The following is a 17,653-nucleotide window of genomic DNA, read 5'->3' on the forward strand; positions in this document are numbered from 1 at the left end:
AAACAATTTAAAAAAAAAAAAAAAAAAAAAATACAAAAAACTGAGCATTTACTTGATAGCAGTAGTTTTGGATTATTTGGCAATTCAGTTTTATTTAAGCTGTTGTTTAGCCAACTGTCTGGTGTAATAGAGTACTGCACTCAAATATCTTCCACTTATTAAGATAGACTCTGCACAGTACAATTCCTAAACTGTAACACTTAGTGGGAAAGTGGTCTCAAACCCCCCCCCCCCCCCCCCCTCCTTTCAGAAATTAATTTATTGGCTTCAGTTCTTAAGGAAGTCTTCTCCAATTCATCATTTTGTACATGTAGTAAATTGGTATTTAGAATAAATGAGATGAAGTAGCAGGTCAACTGGAGCCATTTACTAGCTTCACAGCTTAATGTCAAACAAAATAAAGAAGCAACAGTCATTGTGTTAAGATATGAGGCTGACTAACTCCCCTTTTCACTGCCTAGTCTGTATAAATGTATGCTTTCAATTCAGAATTAAATCTGCCTGTATTTTTAGAGAAACATATAAACAAAGATAACTAAATTAGGAACGATTAAGGAGGATATGTGTAAAAATAGCAATGAAAAAAGACCTACACTGTAAAAATTACCTTCTGTCAACCATATAAAAAAAAATAATTTTAAAAGGCAATTTGTCCCTAAAATAAGTGAATGACTTAAATTGACTCAACAAGATTCCTAAAATAAGATATTGTATTTTAAAATAAGTATTTTTGTTTTGTTGAAAATGCTTTTAAAAGAGTCAAAACTGTCTTGAAAGAAATAAAGTATGGGGTATTTGTACTAGAAATAAGGTAAATTCACTCGGTAAGATTTTGCATTGTACAGGAATTGGTTTTATTTTCATTTTGCTTTAGGCTCTTCAGAAAGTGTCTACCTTCCGTCAGCAACAGGAGAGAGAAGAAAACCACAACTCTCGTGGGTGCTCAAGAGGAGACGGGCGGAGGGAGTCAGCCACAGCTGAGCTGCTCCGTATCAAAGATCATCTCATAGAAGTAGAGAAGAATGTAAGGTTTTTTTTGGTGTGAATTACTAGTTTATTCCATTGATACTCTGTCATTAATGCTTATTAATATTCACGCCGTTGCTCAGAATTGAAGTCTAGTTTAATTTTCCAATATATGAACTGATGTTCTAATCTAAGCACATCACTGTTTTCTAATTTTAATTCAAATGTACAACATCACTGATGGTGTAGTGGTACACTCGCCCGACTTTGGTGCGGGCAATGTGGGTTCAGTTCCCACTCAGTGACGGTGTGAATGTGAGTGCGAATGGTCGTCCGTGTCTATATGTGCCCTGCGACTGACTGGCGACCAGTTCAGGGTGGAGTCCGCCTTTGGCCCGAAGTCAGCTTGGATAGGCTCCAGCACGGCCGCGACCCTAGTGTGGATAAGCAGTACAGAAGATGGATGGATGGCTGTACAATATGCATATTATACGTTTTTGCCTCTTTGAATTGTTAATATTTAATAGTGTCAGTATTTTCCCTAGAATGCCTCTCTTCAGACTCAGAGCAGTTTGTTGAAGGACCAGCTGAAACAACTGGAGAAACAGAACAGTTCACTTAACAACCAGATGGTGACACTGCAGCGACACACAACAATGTTGCAGGAGCAGAATTCAGCTCTCCATACTAAGACGGCGCAACTTCAGGTACACAGATCATGTTTAAACATATTTGTTAATCAGCTTGGTCATAACCAAATGTTATTAACATGTTGCTCGGTCAGACCAAAGATACACACCAAACTGCATCCACATTTTATGCAGCTATTTGAATTATGCAACAACAACGTACCATTCAGAATTTTTTTTCAATATCAAGATAGTGGTTGCTATTTTGTTTAGAAATTGGATGATCAATTTGGTATAATAGATGTTACTGTCCCTAGGTGGAAAACTCCACGCTGTCTTCCCAGAGTGCATCTCTGATGGCTCAGAATGCTGTGTTGCAAGGCCAAGTCACCGCCTTGGAGACTGAGGTAGAGTCATGGCAAAGACAGCGCGAGGAGGCATGGCGAGGAAGAGAGAGTGTTCTCAATGACCACGAGCGTCTTCTGAGCGTTCATGAGAGGCAAGCACATGAGTACGAGCAGTTCATCAGTCAACACACTGCTCTGAAAGTCAAACAGAGGACACTAGAGAGCGAACACAGAACAATGCACAGCAAGTAAGTTGGTTAATATGCATACCAAAGACATTGTAGAACACAACCCTTTGTTTTGTTTTTTTTCTCTTCCCCTAATTTGAATTTTCAGTTGAACATAAATATTGTGACTCGTGATTGAATTATATCGTTTTAGGGGTGGAACGGTTTGTGAAAACCGTCCCAACGGTTTAGTTAAACTGTTTCGGTTCAGTCCGTATGTGACCCGTTCAGTTCGTAGGCACGCGCAACCGCTTTTTTCCCCCCCCTTATTTCTTAATGTGGCGAAGCAGTGTGACAGCGCTAATGCAAGCCAAGGTGGCGGGGCACATGGTTGCCGCGGTGTGTATAAGATGCATTCGGATATTAAACCTGACGCCCTAACTCACCTTCCTCCCATCAGGCAGAAGTTACAAAGTTCCGCTGGCCCAAAAAAAAAATTAGTAAAAAGTATTTTATTCCAACCTCCGTCTTTCTACCACCTTGAGCCAGTGTTGAATTCTGGGTAGCGTAGTAACTATGCCCGTTTGTTCCGTTGTCATGGCATTGCGATTTGACACAGAAAACAACATTTCCCAACACCATCAAGTTTATCTCAAGAGACATATGTTTAGTGTAGGATAGGAAAAATACATTTGGGCATAATTCCTAGAAAATGAATAGTGCTCAAACGAATCTCCAATGTATTTACGTTTGTGAGTCCATTGAGAGATATGCGTCAGATATGCAATGCTAGAATGCAGTGTAGCTAGCCAAGCTCCCTTGGATAGTAGTAGGCAGACATATCCCAAAGTGTTATAATTCCTACACTAATTACCTGATTTGGTTGTAAATACCCTCAAATTAAAGCACATCTTGTTCATTTCAGTTTAAATCCATTGTGGTGGTGTTTGGAAGCCAAAGAAATTTGAATCGTGTCCATGTCACACAGCTGAGCTCATTCACTTATGATTATCATCAGGTAGATCATAACATTAAAAATACACAAGCCATGACTTATTCTGTTGTATGAATGGCACAGGTGGATACACAGCTTTAAGAAGAGTGTTTAATTGCCCTACCTGTCACTATATGCCGCTAGCATAGATAAAACAAAAAATATATATTTCTGATTAATAAAACATTATTTAAATAATAACAATAGAAATGAATAATCATACTTCTATAGTCTTAACCTAATAATCAAAGAGATACTGTAATGGTTTTTCCTAGGAGTCAACGGAACCGAAAAAACCGTGACCACGAAACAGATACGAATCAAATCGTGGATTTAGTGAAACGTTCGAACCCTAGATCGTATGTACTAAATAAAAAAAATAAAAAAATCATTAAGCTGTTTAGTGTTTCATTAGTTTTATGCCGGCGGCACGGTGACCGACTGGTTAGAGCGTCAGCCTCACAGTTCTGAGGACCCGGGTTCAATCCCTGGCCCCGACTGTGTGGAGTTTGCATGTTCTCCCCGTGCCTGCGTGGGTTTTCTCCGGGCACTCCGGTTTCCTCCCACATCCCAAAAACATGCATTAATTGGAGACTCTAAATTGCCCGTAGGCATGACTGTGAGTGTGAATGGTTGTCTGTTTGTATGTGCCCTGCGATTGGCTGGCAACCAGTTCAGGGTGTACCCCGCCTCCTGCCCGATGACAGCTGGGATAGGCTCCAGCACGCCCGCGACCCTAGTGAGGAGAAGCGGCTCAGAAAATGGATGGATGGATGGATGGATAGTTTTATGCCTAAACAGGAAGAACACGTTAATGGTCTTATTCTAGGAAATTTTATGTTCAATAATGTAGGAATGCAGGAACAAAAAATATGCAACTATATTCATGTTTAATGACAAGTGAATTTTTTTTTTTGTTTAGTTTGTTGGTCTTTGTGGCTCTGCAGGTATTGCACTTTGTTACAGCAAAAGGAAAAATGGGAGGCGATAGAAGGGCGGGGTCAGAAGGAGAGGGAGGAGCTAAACCAAGAGCACCAGAAAAATCTGCTACTGCAGCAAGAGAATCTCCAACTTAAAGCTGATGTGGACAGGTACATGCTGGCAGACACTGACTATTACCTATTACAGCAGGTTCTAGGTTTTACGACGTAGATGACATTTCGGGATTACAGACAGCGTGCATTATGTCGTCAGGCGGCACAAGAAGGCACACTCTGTCATTGCTGCATTTACTGTTTTTCATTTGATTCTTTTAAATTTATGGCTCGCTAGTGTTTTTCATACAAATATTGACTATGACTGTTACTGCGTTAGTAATAGACTACAATACGTTCCAACAAATTAGAGTTGGGTCTGCAGGCAATTGTGTGTGGATTCATAAGACATTACAGTGGAACCGCGAAGGTTGAACAATGAGTAGCTGTTCAACCTCAGATTTTTTTTTTGTCACAGTTTACAAAAGAAACATCAGAAATATCAAACATCAACAAATATAGTATTTATTGTCATCTGTGTGGTCTTACATTATAAAGATCTGTTAATAAAGACAAAGCATCTTGATTCTTTGCAACTACCAAGAAATGGAAATGGAAAAGGAAAGGAAATCTTTTTTTTATTCACTCTCATCATGTACAATCTTTAGGATGTCACAAAGCGAATCCCAAAAATCAGAGCAGTGCAACGAGCTCCATCAGCAGATGAATGAACTCAAGAGCTCATTTAGCACTGCCCAGCTGGAAGTGAATCGATGGATGACACGATATGACTCGCTCATGGAGCAACACCAGGGCTTGGAACTCACTATGACCAAACTAGACAACCACCGTGAGGTACGTCTTTTCCCAGATGTTCAAAAGTAATGTTGTTAATGCATGGCTTAAAGTACTCCGGCATAGTGCCAGAAATCCGGCGTATGATTTTTTTTTTGACAAGACTCACTTTAAATATGTGTACGTTTAAATAAATACAAAAATAATAAATTAGCTCACGTGACATGAAATCGAGCCCGTCAGATCGTCGTGTACATGTGCTTTAAAAACGTCTACCATACTGTTTGTAATTGTATGGTTATCTTACAGTATATTTCCCTCTCGCCGCGACTGAGGCCGGGTATAGTTCACTTGAGTTTTTCCTCCGAGGGTCAGCCATGAGCCTCAATCTGTCGGTAAAGAGAAGCCTGCAGCAGGCTGGGGGAGTCTGGAACCTAGCCCGCAGGTTATTCGGAGTCTATAACCGCGAGGTATGTTTAGCTGGCTAGCTAGCTAGCTGTCTTTTTTTTTTTTAATTAATGTTTTTATTTAAGTGAGCCACCGTTACACTGTCACACTTGCTGCCTAAGCACCGTGCCGTTGTCCAAGGTAAACCCAATTGAACCGGGCCTTTCACACCCACATGAACTCAAGTATTGCACTTAAGTTCAGTTTTGACTAAGGTTGAGTACTGTACAGTGCCGTGAAAAGGTATTGGCCTCCTTCTCAAATTCTTATATTATTGCGTGGTTTCCTTACTTCAATGTTTCAGATCATTAAAGAAATGTAAATATTAGACACATATAACCCAAGTGAACTTAAAATGCTGTTTAAACCTAATAAGTGGTTGGGCCATCCAAAGCAACAACTGAAATCAAGCGTTTTCATCCCTGTGGAGATATTTTGGCCCAGTCTTCCTTGCAGAATTGTTTAATTTCAGCAAACATGGAGGGTCAGCAGTGATTTTCGCCTTGGAACTCCGCCATGGATGCCATTTTTGCCTTCTTTTCCTTATTGTTGTGTCATGAACACTGACCTTAACTGAGGCAAGGGAGGCCTGCAGTTGTCCGAAGTTCCTTTGTGGCCTCCTGAATGAGTCATTGCTGTTCTCTTGGGGTAATCTTTGTAGGTTGGCCACTCCTGGGAAGATTCACCACTGTTCTGTGTTTTCTCCATGTGAGGATAATGGCTCTCCCTATGGTTCACTGGGATCCTAAAGCTTGAGAAATGGCTATTGTAACCCTTTCCAGACTAATAGATGTCAATTACTTAATTTCTCGACTGTTCTGGAATTTCTTTGGATGTTTTCTTTTTTATCTTTTGTCCGACTTGATTTTGTCAGAACAGATTCTGTTTAAGTGATTTCTTTATTGAACAGGTCTGGAGGTAATCAGGGTTGGGTGTGATCAGTGAGAATTAACCAAACATTGTGATTAGCCACAATTAAGTTATGATTTAACAGGGGGTGTAATTACTTTTTCACACAGGGCCAGGTAACTGAATACATTTGTTTTCCTTAATAAATGAAATCACCATTTAAAAACAACATTTTACGTTCACTTAGGTTATATTTCTCTGATATTTACATTTGTTTGATGATCTTAAACATTAATGTGGGGAAACTATGTAAAAATATAAGAATTTGAGAATACTTTTTCACGGCACTATATGTCATTTAGGCCAAATTTGTCTTGCTTTTTAAATTTTACAATGATCTGCAGCTAAAGTTACTGTACATTACAGTATATACTCTCCCACTGTCCAGTAAATAATTACCACCCAAAATGTTCAATACTGTTGATTATCAGCTAAAAAGTGTGAATTTGAGAAAATTATCCTATTTCCTGAGCTCAATAAGTCCTTAAAGTCCTTTTATGTTTTTACATAAATAACCAGCGGCCTCATGTACAAAAGGTGCGTACGTTCTTTTTCACGGCAAAGTTCAGATGTATCAAGAGTGAAATGACGGTGGAAAAGTGCGGTGCCTCATGCCAACTTCACGGCTGGCGTACGCACGTTTCTATGGTTGTTGGTGGTTTGGCGACACTTAGAGGTGATGCTGGGAAACTGCACATTAGAGACACATGAACAGTTAGCACTGATGAACAATTCATGCCCGACAACATTTGATTTCAACAATGTAAAAAATGCAAGGACTCGGAATGCACTTGTTAACCAGTGTATTTAATGAATCACTGATATTTGTGAGGACACCTATTAATTGATCAAGGTGATCATTTATGCCGCCTATTTCCCTCACAATCGCTTCTTGTCACTGCAGCACATGCACTGGAAAAAAAAAAAGAGTCCTTTGAATATACTTAATTTGAACATCTACATTGGTTGCACATTATTAAAACGTGTTAAAATGACGTATTTGTTTTTTAGGAGAAGAGGGGTAAATTGTAATGTAATATTAACACATTTTAATCACATGCAACCAATGTACATTCAAATTAAGTACATTCAAAGGACTCTTTTTGTCAGTCTGCACGGGTGCAGCAGCAGCCGGTTGCTGAAGCGTCATTGCGTCGGAGACCCTGGGGATGCTGGAGGAGACACCAGGGACGATGGAGGAATTCCCCGAACATGTAGCGCATGGGTGCGACTGCACTGATAAAAAAAAAAAGAGTCCTTTGAATGTACTTAATTTGAACATGTACATCGGTTGCACAAAATTAAAATGTGTTAAAATGACATAATTTAACCCTCTTCTCCTAAAAAAATATTTTTTTTTTTCAGTGTGCGTGTCCTCTCCTGTGTATCAAAAAGGAGTGCTGATGTGCTTCTATTAGAATTCAAAAGATTTATTACAAATAACATGCATCCAACATTTACGCATGAACCTTTATCTCACACGTTTGAGTGTAGGTTACTGTATGAACACATTTGTTATGAGTTACATACACAAGGGGGTGATCAGAGTCAGCCACGTGCTTCCACCGCCCCATGTTCGCAGCGACTCTTTCCTCGAACGGGGTGAGGCCCTCCACGCCGGTTCTTCCGCCTGTTTTGACCACACGTTGGCGGTGGGCAAGCTGTCCTCCGCTTCACGTCCACCTTAATGTCTGACCCCTTCTTTTTTAGTTCAGCGTGGGTGGACTGTTCCATCCCCACAGCATTGACAGCTGTACACGCACTGTCCCATTCGCTCCTCTTTCGCGTGTTGTTAACGCTGGAGGACAGCATGCCAAAGAGGGTTTTCTTGCACACCTCCTCTTCATTGAGGAACTTCACATTCAGAAAAAAAAAAACTGTTTCATTACCTTGCTCATTTTCATTTTTTTTCTGATCATGCAGCAATCAGGTCCTCAGGTGCAGGGTTCATTTAAATATGACTTGCATATTTAAATGCGGGCGTGGACAAGGAGGGGTCGGCTACTCCGACATGTGCGCTCATTTCCACGCTGATTGAGATGTACGAAGGAAATGTGCTTGGATTCATGTGTACGCACAGATTCATACATCTGGATATTTTTGTGCATAGGACGTTTTCTGGATTTGAGCGTACGCCATATTTCAGTAGGAAATCCACGCAAGTCTTTGTACATGAGGCCCCAGGTCAGTTTTGAATCAGCTGGTTATCTGTTCATAAAGTAGTTATTTATATGATAATAAATTCAGCATCCATTCATAAACTGATTATCTCTTAGCAGTAATCCCCCCCTCCATTGCATGGGTTGCATTCCAGTCCACCTCAGCAATTAGTGGAATTTGTGACATAAGAAATACCCTATTTAAAAACACCTTAAGCATGTGTTTGTTACAAAGACATAAAACAATACAAACACCTTTAAACACATATAATTTATTGAAAGAGAACAAGACCAATCGCTAACACAAAAATATTGTACAAACTGTAATTAAAATCTGCATTATAGCGACGGGACCACGAAGCATGAAATACCCCCAACACCTGAAAATAACATTTTGGGCATGGAGATTTTTCTCACTTTAAGCCATGTTGATGTGATTAGGTGATACTCTTGTGCCAACTCTTGTTTTGATCCAGCTATTAAGTCGCCTGAAAGGGAACCTCGAAGAAGAAAATCATCACCTCATGAGTCAGATCAACATTCTGAATCAGCAGAACCACGCTCTGCTGGAGAGAAGCATGGAGAGCAAAGAGCTTTATCATCAGGAGCAGAAACTCTACATGTAATTGGATGCACACAAATGTATTTACTCAATGTAGAATGGAAGATCAGAGACAGTACTGTACTGTCAGTAATGTATTGTATCAAGTGTAGGCATTACATTCTCTAGAACTAAAGCCCCTTTTCCACGCCACTATAACTGTTCATCCTTGCATTGCTCTACTCACTATGGACCCTTTTCCACCGGCAATTGGTACCATCAGATACTACCTGGGGTTTTAAGGGTGATGAGTTGACACCTAATTGGTCATAGGTCAAACATATTTTCAGGCTTTGTAGCGGAAAAAACCATAGTGGAAAGTACACATACATGCTAATGTTAACTTACCCTGTTGTTGAGTGGAAGCTGCAGTATTAGACCTTTTTACATGGCACCTAGCATAGCGCGGTGAGCCGTCGACTAACTAATTCATTGTGCATGTGCTATCGCGGCGCAATGTCGCGGCAGCCTGCCATGAGATGGTGGTGGAGTGATTTCAGAGTGACAACACTAGGAGAGTTTGGTGGAGTTCTACAGTGGAAACAGCAGAGAAAAGGAAGAAAGGAGAAAATGGGGGAATCAATAATTAATGTGGTGTCCCAGTGTCCTGTCCCTTAGGACATAAGACATGTTCCGAGACGTGGTAAGAAAGGCACAGCGATGGAGAGAGAGCTCTACTGCTTTGGACCAGGTTGGTTGAAAGTGTTAGAAACGGCTGATTTAAAAATTAAATACAAATTTAAAAGATTTTTGTAGCGTATCTGTGTTAAATAAAAACGTGATTTAGGAGAAAAGAATAAGCTGGAAGCAATGCTTGGGTTACTTTCGGTTTAGCGTAATTTTAAATTACAGCGTTATTAATCAATAATTTTATCGAGTAAAGGGGCCACCACGTCACTTTTGAGATGTATAAAACTTCAGGACAAAGTTTCGACAAACCTTTTAGCCTCAGTCTCGAAATTTGAAGGTCGCTACATGAATTAGATAAGAGTTCTAGACGGCCAGAGGTTTTTTTCTTCAAACCCAAACACACACAACGATGCAGGTCGTGAATTTTATGGAAAATGTAATGAGATCTAACATGGGGAATCTACAGGGAAACAATACAAAGAAAAAAACTCAACAAACATAGGACAGACGAACATTGGCAAAGGAAACTGACTTGTGATGTGAGGTTAGTAGTGAGCATGGGATGAAAGTGCGTGTAGCTGGGATTCCTGTTCTCGTGAGTTTAAAACCCAAATATGCACTCATCTGTACTTTCAGTAGACCTCAAGTTTGATTTACGTGTGTTGACCAATTCAGGCAGGCAAGTTGACCTTCCGGGGGGTTGGCAAGAGCGAGGGATGGTTTGGAGAAAAAAGGAAGAAAAGAAAAAAAAAGATTCACTTCAAGTGTGGGATGGCCGGCACGCTGGCAGTGGCAATGGCTTCCGGGAGTTGGCAAGTGCTTCCTGCGGGGTCCATGCTTGGCAGCGCGGCAGGGAAGTTCGGTGTCTCCCTGCCTCCGCCACCTCGTGGTGAGAGGTGGGGGCTCCCGGGCTGGGTCAGACCTTTGGCAAGTTGAACAACAAGAGAGCGAGCGAGAGAGAAAGCGAGAGCCCAGGACAAAGGAGCTTTGGCCTTTTATCCACTTCAGAGAGCGAGGCCGGCCCTTTTTGACCAAATGGAAGGCAGACCGCGGCTCTTTAATCACATTTCATTTTAGGATAATTTGTGGTTTAAAACCAGTGGAATAAAATATTAATTATTGGATTTAAGATAACGAGACCATTGTTCCGCTTTGCATTGTCACTCGCCCATCCTCTTTAATCCCTGAAACGAATGTTTCCAGTGTATGTGATCGTTGGGAACACTGTAATATTTGCAATGTGGCATTCGTGTTGTGTGGGGTGAAACATTTCATCCGGTTCAGTTGACAACAGATTTGACATAAGACATTCAAATTTGCAGAAATTCAGTCACTAGTGGCGTTTATATAAAGTTCTTAAAATATTAGATCACATTCAAGTCCAGTGAAGACTGTGATTAATTGATCCTTTCCACCACCTTTGGGTGTCGCAAGTGCCCCGTCCATTGTCCCAGCCCAGATGAGCAGGTGTCACGGAACACAGCAGGAAGGAGAAGTCTTTGTTGGTGAGCCTCTTCAGGCTGGCTGGTGGTGGAAGTTAATGAATTGAGTTTTCTGGTGCGGAACCAGATGTCGGTATCTCAGCTTTGATGCTCCCGGCTTGTAATTCGCTTAGCCTCTGTGTGCGAAGTTGAATCTGCCGTGCTCCTCCTTTAAAATGTAGACCAGACTTTAGATGTCTTTTGTGTGTACAGACTGACTCCGCAGGGCAGCCGAGGCAGGTATGCGGAACAGCACGAGACTGGTGGTGCTGGGTCTCATCTTTAATGACGTGTCCCAAACCAGGGGGAAAAGCCACCAGGCTACTTACTTGCTAAGCAACCAGTGCCAAATATAGGCACCGTCATCCAGCAGTCCTGCGCCCTCCCCCCCGTGGTGGGCACTGCGAAAACCAAGTGCAGCGTGTAAGCTTTTATACTCTAGTCTTCACGAGGGATGGGCAATTACCAGTACTAGGTACCGTACCGATACCGGCTTTATTTCAAGGTATTGCATACTTGTGAAGGCTGCCGATATCAGCCACCGATACTTAAGGCAAAAAAATCAGACATTGAGTAAGTCCTCCTCGCCAGTAGTTGCCGCTACACTGCGGCCGTTTGACACAGATAACAAAGGTCTTGGTTTACAATTACATGTCATTGTAATTAGAATTTAATATATCAAAAGTATTAGTGGAATCCATACTCAGTGACTCAAGACTGAATACTCCTACTGGTATGGATCTGAAAAAAAATAGTATCTCTAGTCTCCACTTTGCTGCAGCAGTCTGTTTCCTCGTTGACCCGAGCCTCCTCTTGAGACCTTTTTTTGCCTCAATTATTGCTGTTTGTTGGCATGTCTTTTGAAGTGGAAAACCAGCCATCCCAAAATAGGGTAAGTAGAGCTGAGCTGTTGTGTCGTGGAAAAGGGGCAATTCTGTTAGAGAATTAGATAATCAACAATGACAGAACGTTTGTGAAAATTGCTTGCAAAAATATCTTTGTTTCTTTCCTTTTTTGACTCTCAGTGATAAACTGAATGCTCTTCGTCGTCAGAAAGAGAAATTAGAAGAGAAGATCATGGACCAATACAAGTTCTATGAGCCCACACCAAAAAAGTAAGTACTGTTTTTACTGTTAGAAATCTGAGCATTGTGTGTATCATGACAATACATAAAGATTGAACAATACAATGTATTCATTTTATAATTAGATGCGTAAATATAGTGCTAAGGTTTTGTGAAATCACTATTTTTTTTAGCTTTTCTAGCTTTCTAACTTCCTTCTTCTCAAGACTGATACGATAACCGATAGCATTTATATATTTGTTTTTATTTAGAATTAACTGTAGTTTGTGCACATCTGGAGGCAAGAAATACTACTGTCCTAACCAAATATGACATCATTATTAAAGCAAATTTCAAGAATACATCTGTTTCTAGAATTGCATGTTTGCAATGCTTTGTTTTCAATGGCTTATCAAATGTAAACTTCAGCCATAGTTAAGTGCATAGTAAAACATGAATGTCAAATGGCGTGTGCAAATAAATGAGCACACAATAGACATAGACCTGTGACTGAACATGCAGGTGTGTAAAATTCACAGTGGCACCTTCTCTATGTGCTACTGCGTGGTCAGGTCAGACCAAGCTAACTAACGTCACACGTTCCTAAATCAGCAGTGAAGCTTATGTCCTAATTTCCATCTGTCAATGTACGCAAAAGTGCAGCGATCACGTCGTATTTTGCTGGCGAACAAACATCCGAATAATAGCTCGGAAGTACAAATCGTGGCTCCAAGCCGACTAAAGCAAGTGTCCTCAAAAACTCGTCACGCGCCATTATTTCCATGATGAAATCACATTTTAGCCATCGGGTCATCTCTGGCAAATTTTTTGCACTTTTCTTCATGGCTGACTTTGGGGCAGTTGCAGCGCAGGCGTCTTCGTAGGCTTTCAAAACACCGTCGTGGCGATGACGACGTTTTAAGTGGCTGATGAAATTTTTATGTGTTGAAGCTCGATCATTTTTTCCCTCCTCGCGGAATGTTTGCAGAACATTTGCTGCAAATAGCAAGCGAAATGTCTTCCTTTGAAACGTTTAAGAAATCCCACAAGTTCGATGCCATGTTTACTGCGCGCTGCAGATCTCAGCCCAATGGACGTTTACGATTGGCATTCAACGGAAAGAGCGCTTGATTTGTTCACCCAGACGTACCGACAGCAAAGTACGGATCCCGGTTCATTGGATTTTCCTTTTCTTTCTTTTTTTTTATCAGAGCTATTTCTATTGTTATCGGACTTATCGATATGACATCATAATTCTTCAAATCGTGCTGATAATTATCTGTCCGATAATTATCGTGCATTATTTAACTAGCTTATGAAACACTAAAGAAGAAAGAAATCTGCAATTGTTATATAAACATTATTCCTAATTTTGCACATTTGACACCAGGTAAAGGTCTCAAGTAGGATTTAATATGTGGAAGAAATTTTTTTTTACAATGATTCGAATTGTTGTCTATATGTGCCTGTGATTGACTGGAAACCAGTCCAGGATGTAGTCTGCCTAAAGTCGGCTCTGATAGGTTCAAGATCCTGATGACCGTGAACAGTCTAAGCGGTTATTGAAAAGGTATAGATATACAGTATGGAAGGCTGTGATTAAAAGTATTCTGTGCATTGTCAGGAGAAGTCAGTGGTCTGGCACCAAAGCTTTAGCCAAACTCATCAAACCAAGGAAGGAGAGCAGCAGGGAGCGAGGTGGCGACCGAGACAAGGAAGGTACCCAAGAGAGAGAATGGGCAAAGAGTGCCCCCGACATCCCCCTTCCTGCCCCCCCTCCTTTGCTCCCCCCAGAAACCCCACCCCCTGGCACTCATAGGACAGGAAGTGACTCCCGGGACAATGGTCACACCCACAGTAAACATAATAACCACAGCAACAGTCCTATACTGGGCCTCCAGAGTCCAGCACTGACGCCTATCAGCCGAGGTAGACACACACACACACACACACAAAATCACAGCTCCCCTTTCTAGCATGTTACATTTATGGAGATGTCCATTCAATGCATAATTCATCGCATTTTCAGGAGAATTATACTATGTACAAGCACAAGAGTGTATGAGTTATTCCATATTGACATGTAATACTCAGGCATGTGGATTATCTCTATGGGATATTATACAGTGCCGTGAAAAAGTATTTGCCCCTTTCTCAAATTCTTTTTTTTTTGCATAGTTTCCCCCTCTTAAATGTTTCAGATCATCAAACAAACCAAGTGAACACAAAATACAGTTTTTATTTTATTTTATTTATTAAGGAAAAAACAACTACAGTAAACCCCCGCTATATCACGGTTCACGCATCCTGGTCTTGCTATTTTGTGTTTTTTTTTATAATTATTATTGCACAATACCAATTAGATTAGACACACCTGTGGTTGAATTAGACACACCTGTGGTTGAATTTTCAATTTTAAAACTAGAAAACTGAAGAAAAAAAACTTAATTTATGTCAATGTTTGTATATTTAATACATTTAACACATTTTGAGATCTCATTTGCAACCAATGCCCCAAATCTATGGGAGTATTTTGTAGTATGGGCGGGTCCTCTGTTTATGACAGTTAAATCCATAATTACACTAAATACCTTTTTCTTTAAAAAACACTGCAAGGGCATAATTACAGCGGCTGAAATAAGTATTTAACACGTCACCATTTTTCTCATTAACTATATTTCCAAAGGTGCTATTGACATGAAATGTTCACCAGATGTTGGGAACAACCCAAGTAATCTGAACAAATATGTTCAGAAATTAATTTGTGTTTAATAATGTGAAATGACACAGGGAAAAAGTATTAAACACATGAAGAAAGGGAGGTGCAAAAAGGCATGGAAAGCCAAGACATGCCTGTATGCACGCTCAGCACACAAGACCCCATTGCTGGGGGAAAAAAGCATGTCAAAGCTCGTTTAAAGTTTGCTGAACAACATCTGGACAAGCCAGTTAAATACTGGGAGAATATAGTCTGGTCTGTTGAGAGCAAAATTTAACTCTTTGGATGCCATCAAGCACACCACGTTTGGAGGAGAATTGGCACTGCACATCACCCTAAAAACACCATACCAAGATGGTGTCATGATGGTGTGGGGCTCCTTTTCAGCAAATGGTACTGGTAAACTACATATTGGAGGAAGGATGTATGGGCAGATGTACTGAGACATTCTTGACAAAAATCTGCTGCCATCTATGAGGATGATGAAAATGAAACGAGGGTGGACATTTCAGCAGGATAATGATCCAAAACATACTGCCAAGGAAACTCTCAATTGGTTTTAAAGAAAAAAAAGAAAGCTGCTAGAATCACCTGATTGGAATCCAATCGAACATCTATGGAAAGAACTGAAAAACAAGGTCCATAAATGAAGCCCATGGAAGCTTCAAGATTTGAAGACTATTTTTGTGGAGGAATGGGCCAAAATCACACCAGAGCAATGTATGCGGCTAGTTTCTCCATACTGGAAGCAACTTGAACATGTCATTGCAAACAAAGGCTTTTCTACAAAGTATTGAATAAATACCAGTTGGCGTATTCAATACTTTTTCCCTGTGTCATTTCACAATATTACACATAACTCAATTTCTGAGGTTATTTGTTCTACTTTCTTTGTATCTGTGGATGACTTGGGTTGTTCCCAACATCTGGTGAAATGTTCATGTCAATAGCACCTTTGGAAATATATCTCGTGAGAAAAATGGTGAAGTGTTAAATACTTATTTCAGCCACTGTATCAAACAATAAAAAAAACAGTAAGTGTGGTGGTAACTGCATGGCATCTGGTGTCATGTGACAACATATTCGCATGCCGCTGTGCAAAGCAAATTAGTTCATTGCATGCCATTCGTAACCTCAAAACCTTGTATTTCATGATCATATTTTTGTTGTACATTTGTTAAAGTATATTCATTTATGTGAAGCACTACAACTTAGGCTATTACTTGATATTATTACTGAAATTGAAAGTGAAATTTCTCATCTGGCTGGATAAAAACAAAAATATGCTATTTAGTAATTCCCCAATTTACTCATACAGAGGGAGCTATTGACCATTCTGAACTTTAGCTTAGGGCAGAACACTTCTCTTGCAATCAGACTATCATAAAATACAATAGTTGTTTTCATATTTTAAGATGGTTACTTCTTTGCTATCATTTTAATTTGTTTCTTTAAGTCATTTATATTCGTGTAAACAGGTATTTTATATTACCTTTAGGTAGTGTAAATGAAAATAAGGACTCTGTTTTGAACAAATGCCCAACCAACCCTATCTATGTGTGTATTTGTCCATCATGATCTTTTTCCTAGCTACCTATAATCGCTGACTTTTTTGTGTCTGGTGTTGGTTCACGTCACGGCAGGTGTTTCGTTTTTCTTATGCATGATACCATTATTGATCTATCAGTGAACTCTGCATGATGTAATTTAAAGGAGACATATTATGCATTTATTCACAATTGATCTTAACGAAAGGTATCTTCAAGGTCAAGGATAAAAAAGATGACCGCACACTTGACATCTACTCAGAACGCTCTGTTTGAAATCACTATGCTTTGGTGGGACGTTTTCTGTCTCATTCAAATGAGCCACTGCTCTTCCAATTCACCTGTACAATGCTGAGTATGGCTTTCACTACCATAATGACCGGGGGTGGAGGTGTAGAGCCTTACCATTAGCTGAGTCCAGAACCTGAAGGGAAAAAGAAAGCAGTGTTTCTCCTAGATTGAGAATTTACAGCAGGGTGACGTCATGGTGTTGGATAAGCGCACTCAAAATAATCTAGTCAAACAAAGGTTTTTGAAGTACCCGTGTGCTTATTTATTCAGAGCTGTCGAAAGTTACGGAATGTCCACATTATTTTGCAAGAGCTCATTGACTTGTTACGGGCGTAACACCGATTGTTCCGGATATTGGGAGGTGGGGGTGGGTGGAATCCAGCGTCCGACATGACACCAATACGGCGCTGTGTCCGGGCACCATGATGAAAATTTCCTAAATGAATTTGATGAAATAAACACTATATTGTTTAAAAAAAGAGAGAGGAAAAAAAGCTTTGTCATCTGAGAACGGGGTCAGGTTAAAAGTATCTTATTATTAATAATAAATATTTGTAATATAAGATAACCTTTGTTAGTCCTATAATGGGGAAATTTCCATCATTGTGGATATACTGTAGGAAATAGAAAGCTGCAGAGTTATACTTGTCAATTAGTGTAGCAGTTCCCTGCATTTGGTGGATGCAGTGGACAAATCGACAAACTCAAATACCCCCTGCGCCCCACATGAACAACCGCGCTGAAAATTTGAGTATAGTGCATCTGTGCAGTCCGGCGGCCCGGTGGTGGATTTTTGCCCTGCCTATAGCTGCCAAGTTATGCGCGGAGAAACTTGGTGTGGGGATGGTATTAATAACTGAAGCAAATTCAGTTCTGCTTGCTCACGGACACATTTTTGGAAACAGTCAACAAAAAGCGAAGATTTCGCTCTTG

General features: G+C 40.3%; 1 protein-coding gene across 4 annotated transcripts in view; it reads left to right on the forward strand.

Annotated features, from left to right (window-relative positions):
- The window catches only part of ccdc88c (coiled-coil domain containing 88C), a 113,442-nt gene that overhangs the window by 71,398 nt on the left and 24,391 nt on the right, over nucleotides 1-17,653 (forward strand). For all 4 annotated transcript variants that reach the window (XM_061697127.1, XM_061697126.1, XM_061697129.1 and 1 more), the window contains 8 exons: nucleotides 875-1,024; nucleotides 1,512-1,673; nucleotides 1,913-2,190; nucleotides 4,051-4,194; nucleotides 4,746-4,932; nucleotides 8,864-9,009; nucleotides 12,125-12,214; nucleotides 13,788-14,092. In XM_061697127.1, the coding sequence (XP_061553111.1) occupies nucleotides 875-1,024; nucleotides 1,512-1,673; nucleotides 1,913-2,190; nucleotides 4,051-4,194; nucleotides 4,746-4,932; nucleotides 8,864-9,009; nucleotides 12,125-12,214; nucleotides 13,788-14,092 (1,462 nt within the window). The remainder of the gene's footprint in view (nucleotides 1-874; nucleotides 1,025-1,511; nucleotides 1,674-1,912; nucleotides 2,191-4,050; nucleotides 4,195-4,745; nucleotides 4,933-8,863; nucleotides 9,010-12,124; nucleotides 12,215-13,787; nucleotides 14,093-17,653) is intronic.

This window comes from Phycodurus eques, chromosome 14 (genome assembly GCF_024500275.1).
Source record: "Phycodurus eques isolate BA_2022a chromosome 14, UOR_Pequ_1.1, whole genome shotgun sequence".
NCBI classification, from domain to species: domain Eukaryota; kingdom Metazoa; phylum Chordata; class Actinopteri; order Syngnathiformes; family Syngnathidae; genus Phycodurus; species Phycodurus eques.